Source organism: Dufourea novaeangliae, unplaced genomic scaffold (assembly GCF_001272555.1).
Source record: "Dufourea novaeangliae isolate 0120121106 unplaced genomic scaffold, ASM127255v1 scaffold712, whole genome shotgun sequence".
Taxonomy (NCBI): Eukaryota; Metazoa; Arthropoda; class Insecta; order Hymenoptera; family Halictidae; genus Dufourea; species Dufourea novaeangliae.
Window position 1 is genome coordinate 52547 of NW_015374579.1, and position 21430 is coordinate 73976.

Here is a 21430-nt window from a genome sequence, read left to right on the forward strand (position 1 = left end):
AAGAATGTAGATTAGTACTCTCTAACGGCTGGTAACCAGTAATTACAAGAACATTGTTAAAATCACATTTATTTGCAACGGTGGACACTGTATCTCGTCACGCGTACCCCGTTTAGTTCACTTTGGACAGCCCTTACACCGTTATACGGATAGCTTTCATTTAGATAAAGCACTCGGTTTGTAGCTAAAAGAACGTAGATTAATGCCCTGCCATTGACAATAACAATAAACCACCAGAACACTGTCAAAATCGAATTTAATCGCGGATTACCACTACTTTTTCGGCCGGTGGCGCCACCCGTGGCAAATTGCTGAAACTCCTAGCCAAATCATACCGACAGGAATGCGAAAATTTCTAATGATGAAGAAATGCGAATATCTCAGTAAATAGGCACTTAAAAAGTAACATTAATAAAATGTCCATTAATTATTTATCCCTTAACTTTAAACTGAAGCATCGGATATTTTTATTCCCTTCAAATCATATAGATACACGCAATATGAATGAAATATATAACATTTCATTTGTGCTAATAATACTCAGAATTCACGCTTTATCGGTAACGTCGGGTATTGAACCTAAAATGGTAACAGGGTTACGACTGTTACGAGCCCTATGTACGTGGGACAGAAAAAAGCATTGGATGATAGGTGTATTCTATACCTAGTCAGTGGTTATATCATATACAGTGAAGGAATAATTAGAAACAATGAAGAATAATGAATAAATTAATGATTATAAATTATAATCTACATGTTACCTAGCAAATTATTCTTTTAGAATTTCTTGTTTTTTCTACTGATTTTTACAAACACGAATAGTAATGTAAATCATCCTAAAATCATATTGAATACGTTTTTCTGTTTAAAGATCTGATTAAAGGACTTACGATCGCAGTGAGCAAATTCACTCAAAATAAAAAAATTGCAATCACGGTTGTGAATGAAGTTAAATCACGACCGTGATCGTGGTTCGGCGATCACTGTGATAAATCACCGTTTGTGATTTTGAACGTCATCTCTAGTCACGAAGTCCCAAATGGTCCCACACAGCAAATCTATTCTTACATGGTGTGTACGTCAGTGTACGATTCAATAAACCGGTAAACATGGATTCTTTTAAAACGTTTATGGACATTTTTACTCGATCCGTAAGGGAAATATCAGATCAAAATAACAAAGATCAAAAGAGTAGCAGTAATCTAATACAAATTCTAAGGGATAGTAGAAAGTATTTTCAAAATATATTGAAAGATGATAGCGGTATGTATGACAGATAGTTAATGGTACTCTTTTTGTTATTACATTACACTCTGTTTCACTCATTATATTGCGTTTTACCATGAATTTACAACAAAAATACATTGTATTATTAATATCTAATGTTTATTACTTTGTTTTTAGAGTTGGTGTTATCTATATTATTTGATAAAGAAGAAGGGTTGCTCTGTTTTCTTAACAATGCACTTAAAAAGTCCACAAAGCCTCAGAGAGACTTTGACACAGCAATTAAGGAAGCATATCATCTTCTTGAATTTGTTATAGAACAATTTTCTGAAATATTTGTACCATACGTCATTGACACAAAAGTATGAAAGTATATTTTATTCATTAAACGATATAATGATTTTTGTATTCTAACTTTAGTTGGTTACAGAATATATGCCAACAGGCACTTGAAACAAAATGCTCTTTATTTATTCAAAGAGCTGCCAGTAATGCTTTCAATAAATTAATTGACTTGCTCAAAGAATATGAAATGGAATTAGGTGAAACTATAAAAAGATTTGTATCTTTGTTTCCTATAGTAGACATAAAAGGTAACATTTTAATGTCAAATGAACTTGAGTTATGTACATAATTGTATAAAGTTTTGTTGTGAATTATTGTAGAAAGGAGTGTACTATTCCTTGTAATTGGTGAAATTACAAAGCATAATCCAGAAATTCCAGAGGTAAAGGAGTATTCAACTATGATTTTCCAGCAGTTACGAAATGACATCATAAAACAGGTATATTGTTCTCATTAATTCTAATGCATAAGTTTTTATGTCTTGATTTATAATTGTAGTATAATCCACAAACTGTATCTCAATCAGCTGATATATTTCAAGTATATTTGGATGTTCTTTCAAATTTGTTGGGAGAGCTGTCATGCGATTTAAAACAAAAGTATTGCAAGGAATTATATGGTTGGGTGAAAGATCTAAGTCGACCAGAAAGATATCAAGTTAAAAAAGTTTCAATGAGATCAGCTGTAAATTTATTGTCCCGTCATATCTACCTGTTTTGTGAATTCGTTTATTGCGATTATAAACATTGGTACAATTTATTAGTAAATCTTGCCCAAGACAAAAATCTGCAATGTAGTGAATGTGGACAACATGCTTTGAAAAGTTTTTATCGAATGATTGGAAACACATTAAAGTACAAAACTTCTGAAGAAGACAAAGCAGTGTTTTTGGTAAGCTTCATATTTGGCATTATATTTAATATAATGAGTGTGACGACCTACAATTATTATGTTTTAGTATTTTAAAAATCTTTTGGAGGAACAATTAAAGAGTAATCAGCAGGCCAACACAAATATATTACGGTTTATTATATATGGCTTTAGTCAAATGGCTGCCCCATGTAAAAGGTACCTCACAGATAATAATGTGAGGGAGATGTTCTCATTGATTGCCCATTGTGCTGTACCACTCTATTCCAGGTATAGACTGTACCATGTACACATACTGTACTACATATTAAAATTATTGTGAGTGTACATTTAAATTTAAATCAAACTATTATATTAACGTTTATAGGGAAGATTTAGGACGATTAATGTTGGAAAGTACTTGCGATTATCAAGAAGCCCTGTCTGAAATAATATTGCATACATCAGACTTATCGATTGATCAGATTAATATAATTTTAAAGCTCAGTATTATTTTAATTAAAAGATTTCCCGATCTTCCTGTCACTAGTCGAAGTTCTGCAATTTCTTCACTGATACATACAATAATTAATGTTGGGATAGTCAGTAAAACATTGTTGGAAGAATTTCTTTATAATTTAAGTACGTATGTTATTCACAAACGTTTTTTTTTATCAACAATACTATACGATTAGTTTCTTAATATAAGTATGTTTCGTTTTCTTTCTATTCAGTTCAGGATGGAATAATATGGTCTTGTTCGCATACTTTGTTCATCGATGCGGAATTACAACGTGGATTACAAAATCTTGGAGAACGCCCAGTATGCTACAAGAACTATTTACCATTGTGGTTACAACTTTTAAAACTAGAGAGATACAAACAACATCAACAAATTCTGCAAGTAGTAGTGGATTCAATGATACATGTGTCCATTGTTCTGATTAGCAAATTGAATCTGAACACAAAAACAAAAGAAGATAACATATTCTCAGATGTGGCTTTTTCTCAAATTGGTGAGAATAATGAAGATTTCCGAATGTTTGTCAATATTGTAGATTTGTATGTTGATATAATCAGCGAATTAGAGTCCTCTTTATTGATAAATACTTTACACAAATTCTTGTTAAAAATTATCGGCATGTCTTACAAACGTCCTCTAATATCAGGATTTTATAAGTTAGTGTATGCAACTTTTAAACACATTTCTAATTTACTTAACGATGAAATTGAAACAGAAACACTGGAACTACTATACAAATATCTAATGAATATATTGAATTTGATTTCTACATTCTCTGGTGAATTATTAACTACGTGTTTATCATTAATTCTTAATGTACCAGAGATATACATAAAACGCATACTAAACAGTACAATTCCAACATTTAAGATCGCTTTAACTGTAGGTTTAAGCGATTTTGAAATAGCTTATACTGCTTTGAACACTTTAGAAAAATGGACAAGCCACTTAAACAATCGACAGACAGATAAATTTTTACGGGAAATCGTACCACTTTTAGAACCATATTTACACAGTGGAGAAAGCTGCGTAGAATTTTTACAAGACATCATAAAAACAGAGCGAAAGGTTATTAAGCGTGTTATACTCAGAGATGATGAGAATACTTTAGAAAGATTTCAGATGAGAATTCTGTTATTTATTGCCTCACTCGATACTGACATAATAATGAATTTTGTGTACAAGAGATCAATGGACACAGGAGCTACTTGGGATAAGAAAGATTTACTCAAGTACTCATTGATGTTGTCAGATACAGAAGTGGATGTATACTTCGATAAAATTTTACCAAGATTGACTCAATTAGCTCAAAACTCTGGGGATAGGCGAACAAAAATAATTGCCTGTGAAGTACTTCATTCTGTGATAGTGTTCATTGTAGGTAAAACATCAACATCAAATATGAATAGATTTGCTCCTGTGTATAAGATTATATGTCCAGCTTTACTCAGTTTAGGCTGTGATCTTGATGAAGCAGCAAGCAAAATATTTCACCCATTGACACTGCAGTTGATACATTGGTTGAGTTCACAATTTATGCTCAATTCTCTAGCAACTACATACTTTGTAGATTCGCTGTTTGAAAGTTTAAATAATGATTCAAATTCTTCGCTTAGAGAATTTTCTGGAATGTGCTTAGCCGAATTCACCAAGTGGTCCATAAAGCAGTCTGATAATAAGAAAAAAATTCAATTGAATATCGATGGAGTGATATATAAAATTACGAATTTCGCACTTCATCCCTCTGTGTCCAAGCGAGTAGCAGCTATAACAGCTTTTAATCATCTTTATATTGTCTTACGAGAAGACGAAGAAATTGTCTCTGAATACTGGTTGGAACTTTTGTATTGCTTTGTGAAGAGTTTAGATGGTTGCAATGATCCCTCAATTAAGACTGCACTCGAGCACGTTGAGAGAGTTCTAATTGCAAAAATGAATTTACTGAACGCGGAAGACGATAAGCGTAGAAAACCATATGACTTTGAAGGTTCCACTTTGACAGATGCTGTGTATTGGTTGTTGACACAATGTGGTGGTATAGACCAATATTATCGAGCAAAATGTATGGAACTAGTTGTCAAACTTTCTAAACACATAACAAATTGTGACTCGGCTAAGGCAATGATAAATAATTACATTAATACTCATGGTATTGAAACATTTAATGCGATAATATTGAAAGGCTTAAAATCAAAGATAGATAGTCTTTCATTTAAAGCTATTGCGCCTCTTTTAAGGAGTTTGGACTGTTACATTTGGCTGATACGAAATGACCTACTGACTGTACAGTACTTATTTGCAAATTCAAATTCTGAAAGAGAAGTAATTTTCAACTGTGCAAGGAATTTTATTCATGTAGTGAATCAAATTAAAATAGAAACAAAAGACGACGATTCAGTAATGCTATCAAAAGAGCTTGAAGAACTTCAAATATTGCACTGTAAATTAATAATGACTTTATTCGATTTCTTACAAGTTCTTCTGAATTTTGATGAAAATTATATACCAGATTTCTTTTTAAATAAAGATCTGTTTGAATTAATTGCAAAATGTATAATGTGTCCCGAAGTGATAGGTTTTGACACAAAAAATTTTGAAATTTCTGAAGCACTCCCACTAGTTATGGAAAATTTGCTGAAGTCAATAATACGGAAGAACGATGACACTTTACTGAGTCGCGTGAAACATGAATTATCTGTGCATGTGGAGAAGCATACGAATAATTTTATTGACATGGATAACATTGTTTTTGGCAAAGAGAGTTGCAATGAACTTAAGCAATACGTTCGAGGTTTAAGTTTTCTGGAACAACATGATATTTTTAATCGATTGTATAATGGAACACAATTAATTGATCATCCAGAGGATAAAATTGGATGTATCTTCAAAGTTTTGGCACAGAAACGAATGGATGTATTCGTTTGTGTAAATATCAAAGCACCAGTGAAAGATTACTTACGAATTCTGATAGAATTGCTACTTATACATTACGAGCCTACAATAACAAGAACATTGATTACATTAATTACAACTAATACGATACTTGGATCAGATCTTAATAAAATTGAACATGGTATATACTTTTTGAATATGTTCAAAAATGAAATATTTCGATACATGTTGAAGGACATAGAAAAGACTATAGAAGTATTTGATGATCTGTTGCAAGCGAATCCACCTTTTTTGTTAACAATAACTGAGCAAGTGTTCGTGTTTGTCCAACGACATAAGAATGAGTTACATGAATGTAAGCAAAAGTTGATAAGCATTTATGGAATCGCTGTGCATCTGAAGGACAAGCCAACCGAAGTACTGTCCTTGAGCAAAGATTTCTATACATGGATTCTCAATCAATTAACAGAGAGCTCCGATATAGAGTATAAAATTAAGATCCTTCAGAATTTTCTCGTTTGTCTGACCGACATGACGTGTAATACAAGACCAGAATTGCTCGTCATCTTACATACTCTGCGAAGTCACAGACTTGATATGTGCCCAAATGATTTCGCACAAAGAAACGTGAAAGCTTTGAAAATCATTAACTGCTTTCAAACGTTATTAAAGTTGCTAGCAGTAACTAAGTCAGTGGTATTATTTAAAACTATCATTTTATTCACGGCCGGTATCGCCGAACAACTTTGTAACGAAACAACAGACGAGTATCTGCGAAAATATTTCAATTCCATTACCACTGAATACGCTTTGGAGTCCATTGAAACAGCATACAAGTTGTTTATGAACTCGAACACATCTATCGACGAAAGATTCGATATTCTACGTAAATTTCTTTTACCGCTATTTCATTTATCCAAAATTCACGAAATATGCAAATTTTTTGAAAGGAATATCAAAGAAATATATACTATCGTTCAGCAAGTACTTATTGGAAGCAGTTCGGATATGAAGCAGCTCATAGTATCAAAAATAGGATGTTACGATCTTGTTGCAGTCATGTTTGGAAAGATACCCCTAAAAGAAATAGATAATCCCGAGAGTGTTATTACGCGAAATGCCATCGACAATGTGGTAACTGGGAAAGAACTATTACGAAATTTGTACAGAAGTGCGCTAAATGTGCGAATGTTAAAAACACCTGATCCGGAACACAAGGAGATAATTAGATTGTTGCACTGCTCTGCGTACAATTGTTCCATAGCAATTGTGTCTTTAAAGACAGATGAAGATTCTTACTTAAGCATTTTCCTTGAGAACAGAAAGAAGAAACAATTGATTTGGGAGAACATTGTGGATTGTCGAAAGCAGTACAATCTTCAGCAGACATTTAAGGAGTATCCGAAGTATCGTAAAAAGCTGACCACTATTAGGAAAAGCATGAGGTCACGGCAGTCTTCTGCACGGTATTCATACATTTACAGTTATAATGTGGGTACCTGTACTTTGAACGAAGATATAAATGCTTACGACTTCAACGAAGCTACTGTACGTAATAATAGTAATAACGCGGACACTGCAGAGGAAAGTATGAGTTTACTGTTTGAAAGCGATGAATTGAACAATCACGAATGTATGGGCTACATTTGTGGTGTACTGAATCATATGATATCGGAAGAGATATCTACACTACCAGATGACAGTAATATCGTAATGCCCGAATGGTTGAAATACTTTTGCAAATCTATGACATCAACCAGTTATGACAACGTTAGATTGTTCATGCTGAAAATTATTTTAAACACGCAAACCGTGTTCAAGCCGTACGCGAAATTTTTTCTTCAACCAATAATACACACCACCTATTCATATTTAAGACAGAATCAATTAAACTATGTCATTGCTGATGTTATAGAGATGCTGATAGATTGGCGGACTGTAGCCGTACCTGATGAAAATCATGGTAAAACCATGGCACAGAAGCTATGGGAAATAATCATTGAAAAAGCTATGGTAAAAAAGACGAGTGAGATTTCGAAAGCTGTTTATAAATATAACATGATTATGATAAAAACAATCCTTGAAACATGGAATGCTTGTTTGCAATTACCTCAGAATTTAACTAATAAGATGAAGACTCTGCCTGGAGCTGCAGTATATTTGATACTAATTTGCATGGTGAATGGAATGGAAAAACATGTTGTTGAAAAGGATGATATCTTCGAGTTTTTGAAAAAATCTTTGGAGGATTGGAAAGACGACGAGGAGACAATTTTGCAGTGCTGCGAATGTTTCGGTTTAATACTTAAGCATTTGGATGAAAGTAATAGTCAATCAAATAAGAAGGGGGCCATAATTGACAAAATTCAAAGTATATTTAGGCAAATGCAAACGACATTTGTGTCCAGACAGATCAAATGTATTCGTGCATTATGCAAAAGTTATCAAAATGCTGGTATGATTTATTTCGAATTTGTTACCGCTAATATATTCAGAGTGGACAGAATGGGACAGTCGCATTGTTTAGAAATATTTTTACAGTGTATACCAAAGCTAGGCGTAGATTTAATATTAAAGGAACTAGCTCATATGAAGTTTCGTGATCTATTGAGGAACAAAGTTTCACTTTGTGAAAAGATAGCATTGCAGATCATTGATTCTTTAGTTCCTATTCTTCCTCCATCAAATTTCTTACCTCTATTAAATTTAGTGCCTCTTTACACAAAACACGATTCTTCTGAATACAGAGAATGTGCCTATGACATATTTATGAATGTTTATAAGAGGTATAGTATTGATACCTCTGATGATGAAAATGTAAGAGAATTGGTGTACAACAGCAGGGAAATGTTGCTTAGTGGCATACTAGAAAAGCTTTAAATACATATACAGCTAATGTTGGCAACAATTTTCTGCCATTTTTGCTTCTGATGATTCTGGACCTTACTAAGAAGTCAACAAAATATATGCAGAAAATGTTCGACGGACCGTTGTACGATTGTCGTTACAGAGATTACAATATAACACCTTCATGGAGAATAAAAAATTTCGGATCAAAAGCTCCACTTTTTGTTCCATCTCTGGCTACACAAATGAATCAAACGTTCATTCAAATGAGTGCTACATTGGCCAATACTAATTTTGATTCTACGAATGCAAGAACGTCTGCAGGATTCAATGCTGAGTTAAATCTTCAAGCTACTCAGGAACTTGAATTCGAACCGACTTACGTCAGTGAAAAAACAGTATTAATGTCAAGTGACTATGACCATGATAACATATTTAAAGTGCCAATAGTGCCACAACCTGCTCATAATAAGAGGTCAAAACGGTTTTTAAATAGTTCGACTGAAATTTCAACAGTTATACGTCAGAAGGAAATTAAGAACAATATACAGCGCGATGAAATGATAAAAGAAGAAGCTGCACGTCAAAGAAGCAGCGTAAAATTGTACAGAAAATATAGAATAGGTGATTTTCCAGATGTTGAAATATCTCACTCTGCATTGATCGAACCACTGCAACAGTTAGTAAAAAAAGACCTACAGATTTGTAAAGATTTAACAGTTTGTATTATTTGCTCTTTAGTAAAAGAACATGGAGGAGACGAGTTTGTAAAAAAAGTTGCAAGTAGTTTAAAACTTATTACACAGACAGAACAAGGAAGTAGTTCTATAATAGCTGCAATTTTAGAAATACTGTTGACCACTCGTGTGGTAAATTGCTCGCCAGAGATCATTGCAAAGGTTTCAAGATTAAATAATTTGCATTTCCTTGGATCACTTGTTATTGAAGAAAATTTAATACATGGTATAAACGATTTTCAACCGTCTAAAAAGAAAGCAAGATACAACGCTGTACAAGAGTCTAATGAATGGTTGCAGTTAACAAACCTATATGAGTCTATGAATGATGTTGACGTAGTTCTCAGCATCTTTCAGAATCATATAACAAATGAGGATATGCGTGAAGCATCATTTGCTCAAGCAGGTAACAATTGGATTGTCGCAAAACAAGCCTATGAGAAAGCCTACGAATCAGGCTCAGAACTGGTCAAAGAGCACTGCCTTCAGGGCTTGTTCGAATCTTTAAGCAACTTATGTCGCTGGGATGAAATTGACAAACGTATTCAAAACAAACTGAATGGAAATATAGACAATATTTGGAACGAACCATGGAAAGACTGGATGTTCCCATGGTTATTTGAGGTTCACGTACGTAAATTGACAGACGAAGACATCAATGACACGTTTTCTGAGGCTGTAAAGATCATGGAAGATTGGTTGAAAGATGATGTGAAAGTGAAGCATATTAAACGATTCTTTGGGAATGAATTGTCAATGTTCTTCCTGTATAATGAACTAGAAGTAGCTCATGATTTTATACTGAACACATTGGATGAAACGAGGGAACAGTGGATCAGACTTCATCCACTGTCTACACAATTAAGAATACGTAACTTACGAAAGTTGCGAATAACGAGTAATATAAATTGGTTCATAAAAGTTTTAAAAACAGTCAAAAATCCACATGGCTTACAAGAAATTTTGAAGTTTTGGAACAACAGTCTACCCTCTGTGCAAGATGCCATACTTCCATCGGACAAATTAACATCTTGCAGAATATACTTCATCCAGTCCCCGTTAAATGACAGATTGGAACTCATGAATGAAACTCAACACGATTCAGAAAGCGTACCAGATAGAGAAGGATCTGGGATCACTAATCAGCTGCACACAGTAGCCTTTAACATGCGATTAAAAATGATCGATGCAGCATTGAATCAGAAAAATAAATACATAGCAAAGAAATACCTGCATCAACTGGAACGTGAAGTGCCGAATTACTCTGAAGATATGAAACATCAATTTTTTTTAACTGGTGCAAAAATAAAGTATTTAAACGGAGAGATTGAAACGAATATGAAGAAGAAGCTATCTAATTATGCTTCTTCTTGGAAACACTGTCATAATTTGTTACAGGAAAATTACCTCGACTCAATGACAAACGTGGGTGTTCGACAACAAGTTAGCAAAATAGCTTCAAAAGTTGCACAGTTAACTCAGAAAGATGAAACATTTTTCAACTTACTGATGAGGAACACTATGATTTTAAATGCAATTAATTCCGAGAGTGACGATCCATCTGTCATTAAAGAGTCATTGGAAACTTACAGTCTGAATCAATTAAAAATGTGTTGTGATACAACAACTGCAAGCATACAAGAATGTTACTTCACCCTATCAAAGTACTGTTACGACAGATTATTGGACGGTACCAGTAGTATTAGTATAAGTAAGGAATTCGTACATTCTACGTTAAAAGCGATGAGTTATGGATCCCTCGATGCAGCACACTATTTTCCTTGTTTGTTAAAACCTGAATATTTTGAAGACGAAGAGACAAAGGATATCTTTTTGAAGGAGAGTGAAGGGGTGGAAACTTGGTTGTTCCTATCTTGGCAAGCTCAACTATTCTCACATTTAGGAACATCCATTGCTCCGTTAATTATACCAATCCTCAAACGGATCGTCGAAATTTATCCAAACGCTGTAATCTACACGTTTCGTTTGACAGTGGAAACTAATCCTGCCCTTCTGAATAAAACTAGAACGTATGAAATTCGACAAATTCTGTACAACAGACCTGAAAACGAGCAGTTTCTACTGGCAATACAGTATGTGGCTCAACCAGAATTATATTTGCACTATTATTTATTAGAATTCTTACAAAATTTATCACTTGGACCAGCTACGGCTGTAGACATCCTTCTGAAGAAAGTATATACAGATACACTGGAGAACGAGTGTGATCCAAAACCGGGGAAAATCTTTAATGAGATTCAATGCTATAGAGCTAAAATAAAGGAATGGGAACGTAAAAAGCCAGATGAAATTAAACAACATGTGGATCAAATCATTAAGGAACTTACAAAGTTGCTTGAAACGCGTAGAGATAGGTTACATTTACAGGACTATAGCCCGTGGTTGTATAAATATTCTGAAAAAGACATAGAGATACCTGGACAGTATACTGGCAACAGAAAACCTATGCCACAATATCACGCCAAAATAATGAAGATAGAACCTACTGTGAAGGTGATGCAGTCACTGCGCAAACCGATTCAAATTATCATGGTTGGTAATGATGCAAAGGAGTACCCTTTCCTCGTAAAATTTGGCGAAGATTTAAGACAAGATCAAAGGTTGCAACAGTTATGCACCATTATGAACAAAACGTTGCACACTGACGCTGCTTGCAGACAACGACAGTTGTCTATTGATACATATCAGGTGGGTGCATAAATGCGGTCTCCGTTTATCAACTTATATTTAGTATTTTAAAACTCAGTATACGAATACTGAATTAGATGAAGTTTATTGACCACCATTGTGCTCAACAAAGTGTAAGGGTATCCTTCTTAATTTGTTGATGCCTAAAATCCTCCATCGTTGTATCTTTTCTTGTAAACATATCTACATGCTTCGCATATAAAGAGTACAGTTAATAATAGGTATTTTTCTGCAACACAGGTGATTCCTTTATCCAAAACAGTAGGCCTAATACAATGGATAGACGACACAAGGTCTTTAGAGGACTTAATACACTTTACACTATCCGAGGAACAAATAAAAAAATATAAATTAATATGTAAAGACTATGATAAATGGATTCGAAGTGCTGCACCTTCTAAGAACCAAATTCAAAGATATAAAGAGGCGACAGTGAAATACAGCGCCTCAAAAGTGAGCGCCAAGATGAATGAATTTATAAGTAAAACGGAATGGGACAGTTTACGCAAAACGTTCACGGTACTATGCCCCTCTGTAGAAAGTTTCCTTACAATGCGTCGAAATTTTATCACCACGTATGCCACTATGTGCATTGCACATTGGATTTTGGGTATTGGTGATCGACATTTTAGGAATATTCTCATTACTATTGGGTCAGGACATTGTTTAGGTATCGATTTTGGTTTAGCCTTTGACGCTGGTGTCGATCTAAGAATTCCTGAATTAGTACCGTTTCGTTTAACGCACCAAATTCTTGGCTTGCTGAAACCTTTCACTGAAAAGGATCTTTTGGGAGCGATAATGATTCACACATTACGAGCGTTGAGGAATGAGTCGGGCCCTATTTTATCTTGCATGGATGTCTTTGTTCATGAACCTTTAAATTGGACCGACAACGTTAACAAAGCGCTACGCGAAGATGAAGACGATATTGCGGACGTGAAATGGATCCCTATGAAAAAGATTAAGGCAGTCACGAAGAAATTAAACGGAATCAAACCATCCTTGATTACGTTGGAACAACTGAAAGAACATCATGACGATAAATATTTTCATAGGTATAATGTTATAGTTACTGGGGATGATGAGATTAAACGAACTCGAGCAACGATGAAGAATGATCTTCTAACACCCGAAGAACAGGTAATATTTCATATGATATTATTTTTGTCATTATTTATTTAAATTAATGACATTTTTAGATTGAATGCTTGCTGGATCAAGCAACCGATTTAAATATCCTAGGCCGCTCGTATGTGGGATGGCAACCTTGGCTTTAAATTATCCAGACTCATATTTATAATGGATTTTTCAAGTGCATAGTTAAAATCTATAGAGTAATAATATATGCTGCATGTAACTATATTTGTACCGTTTTATAAATAAAATGTTATTATTTCATTTGTTATTTTTGGTATGGACGGACCACTACTGAAAGTAAAAAAAAAACTAGTGATTTTAACACCCTCTACATTATAAGGACGGTGAATCCGGGAACTGTATTCAATCTAACCGGACTCAGCTAAACAAACTTTTGTAGCACTGCCAGATTTGAAAAATGCTTTTATTATCGCGTATATTACTATAAGACAAAAGTAAACGATTAATATTTTTAAATTATAGATAAACTTTAATAACCAGATAATTGAAAGTTTTAACCGGATGTACTTTATAGTTGAAGTACATGATAAAACAAAAGCAAAACTTGGTTTTAAGGTTTATTTATCATACTTTTTTCATTTAACAGTTATGCTATGTTAATAGTTCTTTAAATACAATAAATTATACTCACAGTAAACTCTTCCAGCCTTAAAAGACTGAATTGTCAGTCATGCACAATGTGAATGGATTTGTTTTTATTTGTATAAAATTACTATCCGAGAAAATGTTCGCTTGCTTGAAGTGTCCTAGTATGACTTATATATATTTTCTTCAAGTGTACAAATTAGATTCTTATATTTCTTCTTATAGTTCGTATATTACAATGAATTATCTGAACAATATTCAACACTGTTGCATCTGTTCTTGCAATTGGGCATATCGCGTTTGTAATACGCGTTCTCGTTCTGTTTGTCTATTAACGTCTTCCATAAGCGCATTTACTCGTCTTGGTACCGCTGCTTCTTCTTGCGTTTGCAGAAACTTAAACGTCGAAAGTTCTAAATGCGCTTGTTCTATTTGTTCCCATAAATCATGTAACTGTTTCGTCAATACCTGTGCTCTAGTCTATACATAAAAAAAATTGTACACATAGACAATTGTACATAATACTTTTTATATTAAAATAAATCTAAATACCTGGTATCCTCCAGTGAGAACTTTCAATTTCTTTTCCATTCTGGCAGCTCGCTTAGCTTCTCCAGTCATGTGCATACGATTTTCTTCCAATTTTCTTTCACATGCTTCCACTCGGTCTTTTTTCGAAGCTAACGTTGCACGTGTATACCGTTTTTGTGTCTCCAGATACAAAATCTGGGACAAGCACTCTTCCCATACAGTTGTATATGAGTCTAAACTAAGTTCTCCATGTGCCATACCTTCCTTTACAACTGCCATTTCATCACTTAAGAGACTTTTGGCCTAAAGCAAATTGTATACATGACTAAAATGATATAAAGATAACAAAGAATTGTGCAATATCCGATTAACTTACAGCTGTAAGTTCTTCTTCTTCGAAATTAATATACGGATGTTGCTCTAAATAACTCTGTGCCTGAGCTACTGAATTTGAGGCACCCTTACGATTTTGTTGTACCGGATTTTGTAGTGCATCATATTGCATCATTGTAATCATTTCTCTTTTAATTAGTTCCTCTGCCTAAAAATAAACAAACGTTAAAAAGCATATCATTAATGTATAAACTTCTGTTAAATATTAATAAATTGTTTGTTTTTGTACTCTTTGCAAATCTGTTAAGGGAGTGTCCATAAATGGCCTTAAAGTATTCATGTTTACATCAACCGGTCGTGGTAAATCTCGTTGTATGACTTGTGATCTGCGAGATAATTCCTTTTTTCCTATAACGTATAACAATATTACTATAAGAATAATTTTTGTGAGATACCAAGATGTTTTGTACTCAAATGATTACACAACCCTTCAGGAACAACGATTTCGTAATCGTTACGTGGTGTTGGAAGAGCACTAAGGCCAGCACGTAACTGTTCTTTCACTTGTTTCTGAATTAAAGGAGTTTCTGAACCGTCCATATTCTCATCCGGATTAATACTGAGCTTATCGCGAACTGGTGTAGCCGTCAGAACTCCGTTTTGCGTTCGTGTAGACACTGGCGTGTTAAAAGAATTAGCCGGAGTTCCGTCACTTCGTTGTGAGCGAAAAGGTGTAGCCAGAATTGTGTTTGGAGTAGCTACAGCATTTGCAGAAGGAACAACGCCAGTAAAATCTGAATTAGTTAGCGGAGTATTTAATCCACCTGTAAACAACAAATTAAAGCCATTAATACCTTTGACATGTTCCCATATAAAATTTCACATACCTTTTAAAGGAGTATCAACGTGAGTAAGGGCCATAACATTTTGAGCTTCTTGAAGAATTCTGTCTGTAGCAGCTGGTGTACGAGGAGTTGCAGCTGCATTTGTTGGTAAAGAATAATCAGCCAGTAAACTGTCTGATAATGTAATACCACTTTCAGTTGCAACTTCGCGAGCAACCTATTACAAAAAACATAGATTTAAAATATATATCATTTATATTCAATAGACATATAGGATACTGCACCTCTGATGCCCTCCCAAGCTTAACAACTTGCTGCAATTCTTGGTCAGATATCTGTGGTTCTGGTAAAACGAGTTTACTCCGTTTCTTTATTGGCTCTTCATTGTTGAGCATTCCCATTGGAATATCATTCTCTTTGCGTTGTTTTAACTTTTGTTTGTCTTTTCTGCGTTCCATTTCTTCTTTTTCCTGCCTCAATTCCCCATCCAAATGTTGCTGTCTCATTCTAGAGAAATCAATGGCAAGTGGATCGACATGCTCATTGGAAGTGTCATAAAATCCGGAGGCAGGTCGTTTCTCAAACGGAATTTCAGAATTGTAATTAACTCCGCGCTTCCGTTTGTTCTTCTGTGATACAGTAATACCAGCAGCCCTCAATTCTCTGCGTTTTTGTAAGGCTGCAAGTCTGCGAGCTTCCTCTAATTGTTTCTCCCTGGCTTTACGTTTTGCCTTTTTGCCCTGAGTATTTGCAAGCCTCGCACGTGCCTCAGACAACATCTCCAATTCTGAAAATTGCTGTTTTTATTTTTATACATGTGACAAGAAGTAATAGTTCTTAAAATAAAGACTACCATCTTCATCCATATCTTTAGGATCAGGTCTAGCAGGTTTTGTTTCCGGATTTGGATCAATTTCTCCAGGTTTAAGTTTACGAGGATCATCTGCAGCATCATCTCCTTCTTCTTTTTTCTGAGCTTGATCACTGATATAAAAGGAATTAAATATATAGAAGCCGATATTATATAAGCATTCTCCATAATAGTAACTTTTAAATGTTTTTACTCACAGTAAATATTCATAGCGTTCTAAACATTGTGCAGCTGTACGTCCAATAATTGGTGCAATGGTTCTCCATTGTGTCGGCATCAATTTGGCAAGATGTAATAGTTTTTCATCTTCTTCTCTGCTCCATTCTGTCTTCTTGATACTTGGATCCAACCATTCAAACCAACGTGCTTTACATTGTTTGGCAGATTTTCTGTGTAAGAGTGATGCTATCCGACTCCACTGATTTTTGCCATATTTCATAACAGCAGCTTTCAAGATTTCATCCTATAATAAAAACATTAGTTTAGAGAAACATGTTTTGTAATCAAAGCAATAGAGTTTAGGTTAGAGTTTGAATCTTACCTCGGTGTTTCGCCAGACACCACCTTTTATCATAATTCGCGGCATCTTTTATGTATTTTTTATTGCTATTCAATAAACAAACAAACAAACGCCAAAGTATTGGCGATGATCCGTATTCAGTTGATAATTAACAACACCCACATTGGCATATTCAGTCATCGATGGCGACGCTCAATTTAACTGGAATGGCCAATGTGATTGCAGAGACATCAGTGAATAACAGGCACAAACAATATCGATACAGTTTTGAAATATATTTAATTTAAATGTTTAAGTTAGGACGATACTATTTTTTTAGACGTGTTTAATAAACGCAAACAGTTATTTATGCAAGAAATGTATCTCCATTCATTTACAAATTATATTTTTTCATTCTATTTTTAAATAGATACAGTAAGTTTGTATACATTACTTTTTTATATTTATGTTAACTGTTAAACACATTATTTATACTTGAATCATACAACTAAACAAACAAAATGTAATAATAATGATCTTCTGCGTCTGTTTTTTTTTATTTCATATTTACGGGCAGAATACTTTTTATATGTATGTACAAAGATTTAATTTTAATACGAAATCCATACAACACATCTGTACACAATGTACAGTAAATCTAAAAGCTTAATTTATTTACATAGCTTTTTATAAATTAGTTGAATAAATAACAAATTTAACAATAACATACAGTTTACAGAATTATTTAAGCTTCTTTGCATACTGTAAGCCTTTTTTACAGTGATTCTTTTGTCTCTAAAGCATATTGTTTTTATTATTTTACATATTCATTCACTCTTGTTTTCTTTTACATATATATATAATAATAATTATATACATGTGTATAATAACTACATATAAATGAAATTATCAATAGTGATTACCTAGATCAGTTTAGTATCTAAGGCAGTGAATTGATTATTGTATTGTTTATAATATTAATTTTAAGCTGCAGAGTAAGAAATTTTTCAAAATTTTAGACATATACATATATATACATACGAAGACTTTTATAGCAACTAACACTAACGTCTTTAAATACTTATTCATAATATAATTGCAATATATTTGTTATTTATCAATTTTATTCCTGATTATTACTGTAAGTATTAGCTATAACAATTATTTTGTCACCTAAGTACATTGTACCAGATTCTAAATCACCTTCATTGATGATATGTAACCACCTAATCAACAATTTATTTGTTTCCTTCTTTTAATTTCTCTTTGAATTTCAAGGTTTCCAACTAAGAAAGCTATCCTGTATAATTATTTGTTTGAATATACTATGTGTGATAGATTGTGGTACTTTACGATTACGTTGTGCTTCAAAGATGTATGAAACTTTTTCTCTTGCTTCACTGCGAGAAATATCACCTCTAAGGCCCAGCAATCTAATTAGATGATCTTCTACCATATCTGGATACTTTTCAACTAACGAATGCAAATCAAGAGAAAGAATTTCGGAATCTTCACAACGCAATACTTCGGCAAGGCGTTTGATTATTTCAAAAGGAGAATTGAAGTTTCCTACTTTTGGTGCTATTCTATCAAAAAAGTTCTTTAGCTTATCTGCTTCTGTCATTATCTTCGAAGTGCAAGTTAAACATTCATCATATGTTTTTAATGATATCTTTCGTTGCAGCATAGCGGAAATGTAACGTTTTGCAATGAGATTTTGTGCTTCTGTAATGACATACTCAAAATTCTTTGGACATAAATGGTTGTAATCTTGGAAATAATCTTCCAAGGTTACACAGATGGTTTCTACAGGAATTGGAGATGATAACCATTTGGGAGTTATTAGATCTTGAAATTGTGACTCTAAATCCAGGAAAGATTCTTCTAGCAATATGGTTGCTGCTTCATTCCGTAATTGCAGATAATTTGACAATAGGTTTTCAAATTTAACTGTAGCATCTCCACTAGTATTAGGAACCCAGTAAAGTTGTTTCATTTGTTGTGCTAATTCCATAAATTGTAGACAATTATTAACAACTGTAATCATGTGATGTGTGAAGTATGGCACTTGACTTCTATCTTCAAAGTGTTTATTTTTAAATTCCAATATTGCTTGTCTGTACTTGAATCCATATTTAATTACTTGTTCAATGCATAGTACCAATGCTTGTGCTGTTAAATCAGCACTAATCGTTTTTGTCACTTGAAGATTCTGATCAATCATTTGAAATATTATTACAGGCGCTGCAGTGTGGTAGTATGTATCTTGAGTACTGGCTTCTGGTAAAACTCCACTCCACCAATCAACCTTCTCAGTTTCTAAAGTCTTCCGCATCCAATCCTCATAATTTTGGCACATATTTTTCAAGTACTTATCTTGAAGATTATTTATAATTTCTGGACTTAACAAGGGTCCAATGTCACTTGTATCAATATTCAATTCTTTATGCTGCATCAATTCTGGTCCAGTGTAAGTATTCATAATCCATGATAACAAGGACACGTATTCATTTCCTTCTAAACCATTGGCAATTATATCTTTCATATGTTGTGATAAGCTTATGTGGTACATTTTAACAAAAGTTCTTACAATGTTCCACCAAGGTGGAAAGCAAGGCTCACAAAGAGTTTTAACAACTCTTAAGTCTTCTAGAATTAGTAGCCTTGTCAGTTCTAAGTACCTAACTAGCCACATTTTATTATCCACCCTTTCTTCAATGTGAGTTCCTTCAATTCTATTGGCCACAGACTTTTCAAGGACTTTCATAGCCATGTCTTTCCATCTTTTGGGCCTACCTGGTGGCATAAATCCACTTTGTTTATGCCTCTGAATAGCAAAGTGGTCTGCCTTCTCCTCCCTTTCTATAATTCTTAATGCTGTTACAATAACAGTAGGTTCTTTCCTTACAGTATTTAATGTACGACTCAATACTAATCTGATCTGTTTCTCCATCAATTGTGAAAGCATTTCAACATCTTCTAAGTAAGCTTTTAACATAATTGTGTCAGCTGGGGATTGATTTGGCAATTTATGAAGCTCATAAAGTAAATCATCCCTAGAATTCTCAAGATCCATGATGCTCTGATGAGCATGTAACAGCTTCCCCTCATTTATCCATTGCTTAGTCTTTTCGACACTGTCAGGCACAGTGAATGTGTGCTTCAAATTCTCTTTGGCAGTAACATATTGTGAGTGACGCATATTTTCCTCCTGAACAGCTTGTAATTTCGTGTTTAGTTCTGGAATTTGGCTGAACAACACACCGATATCATTTGCATCCTGTTTCACAGAAGCAATACTTTCTAAGGAACTCTGGAGCTGTTCAAAACCCACACGAACTCCATCTAATTGACTTTGCATTGCAGTTTTGAGCATGGTTTCCACGGAAGCTTTTTTCCGGCTTAGTCTACGTTTGTACATATCAATTTTTTCCAATTGCCCTGGACGTTGTAATAAGTTCGTCACATATTTTGTTCCTCTCGCCTTGGCCTCGTCCTCCAATTTCTGCAGATCTTCCATTTTCAAAGCCGTTATAGGTAATTTATGATATTTTAGAAAAACGTTACTTATAAAAGTGGGAGACAACGATTCCCAACAAAATTAGACAAGTTCAAACAGAAGACGTGCAAAGATTATTTAGACATTTGTAAAATCTTGGTTAAGTGTTTTAAGGAGAATTTACATTAAACGGACTCTCCTGTCAATTGTGACGTATGTATGTAAGTTTATACGAATGTACTATAAGGAAAAATGCAAAGAAACTGTGCAAAATACGCTTAACTAGTTTCTCCAGTAACGTTAAATTGTTTATGAAATTCTCCTGAATCGATACTATATATTAATAATTGTGTGTTGTGTCATACCTAAATAATATTTTATTTTTTATATGAATAGAGAAATGATAAAAGAGATCTGTTGTACTATCTATGGCAAAACGTCCAAGCTATTGGCCATTTAGTATCATATTCTTCATAGATGGTAATATAATGCCGTTTTGGCGCTCATCAAGTTAGCAATGTAGTGTTTCCTTTTAATTTAAAACCAATCTGTTTTAATTGATTGCAAACAACATTTAACTTCATCGATAGTGATTAGTAGACTTTAACAGATTATTGAACTAACTTAAATAGGATATTCTCTAAATATTTATTTGCTGACGTTAGCACAAATGGAGCATTACATATTCCATTCATAATACGTGTATCCAATATGATTTGGTGGGAATAAAAATATCTGATGCTTCGGTTTAAAACATGAATATTGTAATACTGATGAAATATGATAACTTATTCTAAATTTCATCGTTAATGAACATTTTAGTAATGTTACGTTTCCCACGTTCCCCTTTTTATTCGTTTTTATATTTTTTTAAATATAATAGATTAGAAACCTAATACGCACAATCAATTACTTTCTGGTAATTGGTGAGGAAGTAATTAAACAATGAACTTCGACCCAACTAGAGCTTAGCTAGT

At 33.7% G+C, this 21430-nt stretch overlaps 3 protein-coding genes across 3 annotated transcripts; 1 reads left to right on the forward strand and 2 right to left on the reverse strand.

The window, feature by feature from the left end:
• The first annotated feature begins 1109 nt into the window (after nucleotides 1-1109).
• Nucleotides 1110-13409, forward strand: LOC107193193 (DNA-dependent protein kinase catalytic subunit-like). The gene is given in 11 exon segments (XM_015582595.1): nucleotides 1110-1263; nucleotides 1405-1589; nucleotides 1658-1820; nucleotides 1893-2011; nucleotides 2071-2463; nucleotides 2531-2712; nucleotides 2810-3063; nucleotides 3156-8709; nucleotides 8712-12129; nucleotides 12370-13272; nucleotides 13332-13409. Coding segments are annotated over 11 exon segments (11403 nt in total).
• A 630-nt stretch (nucleotides 13410-14039) lies between these two features.
• On the reverse strand, nucleotides 14040-17160 carry LOC107193194 (cell division cycle 5-like protein). The gene is made up of 10 exons (XM_015582596.1): nucleotides 16997-17160; nucleotides 16653-16918; nucleotides 16438-16568; nucleotides 15869-16371; nucleotides 15627-15801; nucleotides 15195-15563; nucleotides 15029-15147; nucleotides 14783-14947; nucleotides 14428-14709; nucleotides 14040-14355 (listed from the first exon to the last, which is right to left on the reverse strand). The coding sequence occupies exons 1-10, from the start codon at nucleotides 17039-17041 to the stop codon at nucleotides 14134-14136; spliced, it is 2277 nt and encodes a 758-aa protein (XP_015438082.1). The 5' UTR covers nucleotides 17042-17160; the 3' UTR covers nucleotides 14040-14133.
• A 1067-nt stretch (nucleotides 17161-18227) lies between these two features.
• Nucleotides 18228-20624, reverse strand: LOC107193198 (exocyst complex component 3). Its single transcript, XM_015582601.1, has one exon. The coding sequence runs from the start codon at nucleotides 20472-20474 to the stop codon at nucleotides 18228-18230; it is 2247 nt and encodes a 748-aa protein (XP_015438087.1). The 5' UTR covers nucleotides 20475-20624.
• Nucleotides 20625-21430: the final 806 nt, after the last annotated feature.

Coding starts and splice junctions, on each gene's coding strand:
- LOC107193194 (XM_015582596.1), bottom strand. CDS start 17,041: ATGCCGCGAATTATGATAAAAGGTGGTGTCTGGCGAAACACCGAG. Junction 15,564..15,626: donor CGTTGATACTCCTTTAAAAG/GTATGTGAAATT, acceptor TGTTGTTTACAG/GTGGATTAAATACTCCGCTA. Junction 14,710..14,782: donor AAGAAGAAGAACTTACAGCT/GTAAGTTAATCG, acceptor AATTTGCTTTAG/GCCAAAAGTCTCTTAAGTGA.
- LOC107193198 (XM_015582601.1), bottom strand. CDS start 20,474: ATGGAAGATCTGCAGAAATTGGAGGACGAGGCCAAGGCGAGAGGAACA.